At 38.4% G+C, this 3,215-nt stretch overlaps 1 protein-coding gene across 1 annotated transcript; it reads right to left on the reverse strand.

The window, feature by feature from the left end:
* Window positions 1-1,164: 1,164 nt before the first annotated feature.
* LOC110688671 lies at window positions 1,165-2,352 on the reverse strand. Its single transcript, XM_021865404.1, has 2 exons — window positions 1,639-2,352; window positions 1,165-1,203 (listed from the first exon to the last, which is right to left on the reverse strand). Exons 1-2 carry the CDS (start codon window positions 2,350-2,352, stop codon window positions 1,165-1,167), a joined length of 753 nt encoding a protein of 250 aa, XP_021721096.1.
* Window positions 2,353-3,215: the final 863 nt, after the last annotated feature.

Consider the following 3,215-nt stretch of genomic DNA (forward strand, 5'->3'; position numbering starts at 1 on the left):
TGCTATGGTTTTGCTTGATTGTATTTTTGTTACCACCATTGTTAGCTTCATCATCTTTGAAATGGTCATCGATGCTTGTAAGAATGTTGTTGCTCACTCTTTATTCTCAAATGGTTTATGAATCCTTACTAAATTTGGTTTGAATGTGCTTACATACTTGTTATTTGCCAATTTATCCTTTCTACTTCAATAATTGGTTGTAGATTCATCTATTTTAGTTATGAAACTTGTTGTGAGCTCCATATTTTTCATGCCTTTGAAATATTGTCTTGGCTTGTTTTTGTAGATGGCTCCCCTCCGACGTCCTAAACGAGCATGTGGCTCTAGTTCTTGTAAGGTGGTGCCACCCTTGCCAAATGTGAGTGAAACTTACGAAATTGAGTTTACAAAGAGCGAGCATTCGGAAAACTTTATCCATGCATAATCAAATTATTGCTACAAATTGATGTAATAATGTAAAATAAAGGTAGAGAAGATGATTATACCATACAAGAAGCAAATTTGATCAAGTTTCAAGCTCCAAAATCCACCGAAACAAAAATCCCCAAATTGCTCTTTAATGGAGGAAAGAGAAAGGAGAAAATGAAATGGAGGAAAGTAGTATGACATGTGGTTAAATTGATGAAATTTAAGTAGGAATTTGGTGTTTTTGTGAAGAATTATGAGGATTGGAGTAAACGAATTGATGTTTGGAGGGTTAGGGTTTCGTTGAGGAGAGGAGATATGGTGCGGACGAGGGTGAGGATAAGAGGGAAATGAGGGGAAGAAAGGGTAAAGAAGAAGAAATGCTCTCGGCTGAGCACCTGCGCGGCCGGGCAGTAGGGCTGCGCGCCCGGGCCATACAGATGCGCACCCGCGCCCCTGGTGTCTCTCTTCTTTGCTTGTTTCTTCTCTTGGTGCGTTCAACTATGGGCTCTATGCATCTTTATCAACACGGAATTATTGAACCCACTAAACATATCAGTTTCTAAATGCCTTGTCAATGGGTTCAATATCCCAAATAAATGAGAGCACCATAATGAACCTACCAAGCACAACTTCCCTTCACATTTAAGCACAAATTTTCAAAATCTTACCTCTTTGAGTACCTTACCCTTTTAACTCAAAATTCAATAAAATCAAGCATACTCTCATCAACTATCATGAAACTCCTTCCCATTATGCTCATGTTCGTTTGAGGGGTCCTATTCCCATGAATTCAACCTATTAATCCAAACACAAAACAAGTGAAATAAAGAAAAGCAATTTGAAAGAAAACTAAGAAAGATAGAATCAAAAGAAAAGTTTAGAATACCGGGTTTCCTCCCGGGTAGTGCTTTCTTAAGGTCCTAAGCTCGACCCTTCCTCCAAATCACAGAGGCTTAAAGGACACCACTTTGTCCAAAGCGGTAGAGGAAAAAAATTTCTTGTCAATCCTTAGTTACTTCACTTCATTGTTGGATGTATTCTCTAGTTGAAAATTCCGATTCAAGTTTGTTTTGCTTCAACTTCATTTTCTTCTTCATAAAAGCTCTCTTTTTCTTCTTTTCCTTCTTTCTCCTTGCTCCTTGTAGTGAACGGCTTCTCACCATCAACACATTTGGAGTCAACCACGTTCTCTCTCGGGTAGAGCTCAAACCATGAAGGTATATCAATTACCTCCTTATCCACAACCTTTGAGGGCTTCATGTTATCTTCAAAAACCTTCTTGCTTTCAACACTTGAAGGCACATCATCACAAACTTCAAGAACATCGTTAGTTGAAGACACAAACATGCATACATTATCATTGGAACGCGGTGAATTGATACACATAATTCCCTTTATAAAAGTCAAAGATTCATGCATCGACTTAAGCTCAAAAATATTCTTATTGTTACCAACCCGTAAAGTAATAAGGCCACCTTTCACATCAATCAAAGCTCCCAAAGTAGCTAAGAATGGTCTCCCTAAGATGATAGGTATGTTGTCATCTTCCGCTATATCATGCACGATGAAGTTAACCGGAATTATAAACTCACCTATCTTGAGGGGGACATCCTCAACCCTTCCCTTAGGAAACTTAATAGATTGGTCAGCTAATTGTAAGGTCATGTTGGTTGGAAGAAGCTCACCCAGCTTAAGCTTCCTAAAAACTGAATAAGGCATTATGCTAACACTGGCACCAAGATCACAAAGAGCATTTTGCCACAATTTTCCATTTATCTTGCAAGGGATTGAAAAATTACCCGGATCTTTCATATTTTTGGGTAAATCACTGTGAATCAAAGCACTACAACACTCCCCAACCTTTACCGAGTGAATCTCATTACACTCTCTTTTGCCACTCAAGATTTCCTTAAGGAACTTAGAATACATTGGCATTTGTGTCATAGCTTCGGTGAAAGGGATTGAAAAATGCACTTCCCTAAGCATATTAGATCAAGAAATCTCCCAAATTTTTCATCAATCATGTTTATCAAAAACTTTTTGGGATATGGAAGTTTGGGTTTGATCACATCCTCACGCAATTTTTCATCAATTTTCTCATCCTCTTTGGCTTCTTTTCTCACCTTCTTTAACACATCAAGCTCTTTCTCCTCACTTGTATCACTCACCTTCTCACTCTCCTAGATCTTCCTAGAAACTCTCTTTTCAAGCACTTTACCACTCCTTGTGGTGATAGAATACACGGTTGTAGGCGTCGTTTGAAGCGCGCCTACGTTAAAAGCATGTTGTGAATATGCTTGGCACTCATAGGAAGTGGGAATTGACATTACGATTAGGGACAACGATTAGGGACAAATAAAGTAGGGAGCCGCCAACAAGTTTTTTAAGGAACTTGTAAACCGTTCACGGGTCGTATAAAAGGAAACCACGAATAAGGGACAACGAAGGCAACAACGATTGACCCGTGAAGGTTACACCCCATTCATAATCCATGAGATTACTAACTCCATATGGTTCGGAACCACGAAAGGAGGATCGGGGATGATGGTACGAAGTGAGTCATGGAGTCACATTCGCCCGTATTGGCCTCTACTCGATTCTTATATTGAAAAGCATTCCTGTGATCTCATAGGCATATAAACAATAATTCAATTCGCTCCAAACTATTATTTAACTAAATTGGTTAAATATTAATGCACACATAATTCTAAAAATTTGGTGATCACTTCAATTAATAATAAGATTAAAAGGAACCTAAACCGGTCGTCCAAATTATCTTATTAGTCGTGATTTTCAATTACATATTC

Source organism: Chenopodium quinoa, unplaced genomic scaffold, assembly GCF_001683475.1.
Source record: "Chenopodium quinoa cultivar QQ74 unplaced genomic scaffold, ASM168347v1, whole genome shotgun sequence".
NCBI lineage: Eukaryota > Viridiplantae > Streptophyta > Magnoliopsida > Caryophyllales > Amaranthaceae > Chenopodium > Chenopodium quinoa.

Coding starts and splice junctions, on each gene's coding strand:
- LOC110688671 (XM_021865404.1), bottom strand. CDS start 2,352: ATGACACAAATGCCAATGTATTCTAAGTTCCTTAAGGAAATCTTGAGT. Junction 1,204..1,638: donor CAAAGGTTGTGGATAAGGAG/GTAATTGATATA, acceptor TTGGATTAATAG/GTTGAATTCATGGGAATAGG.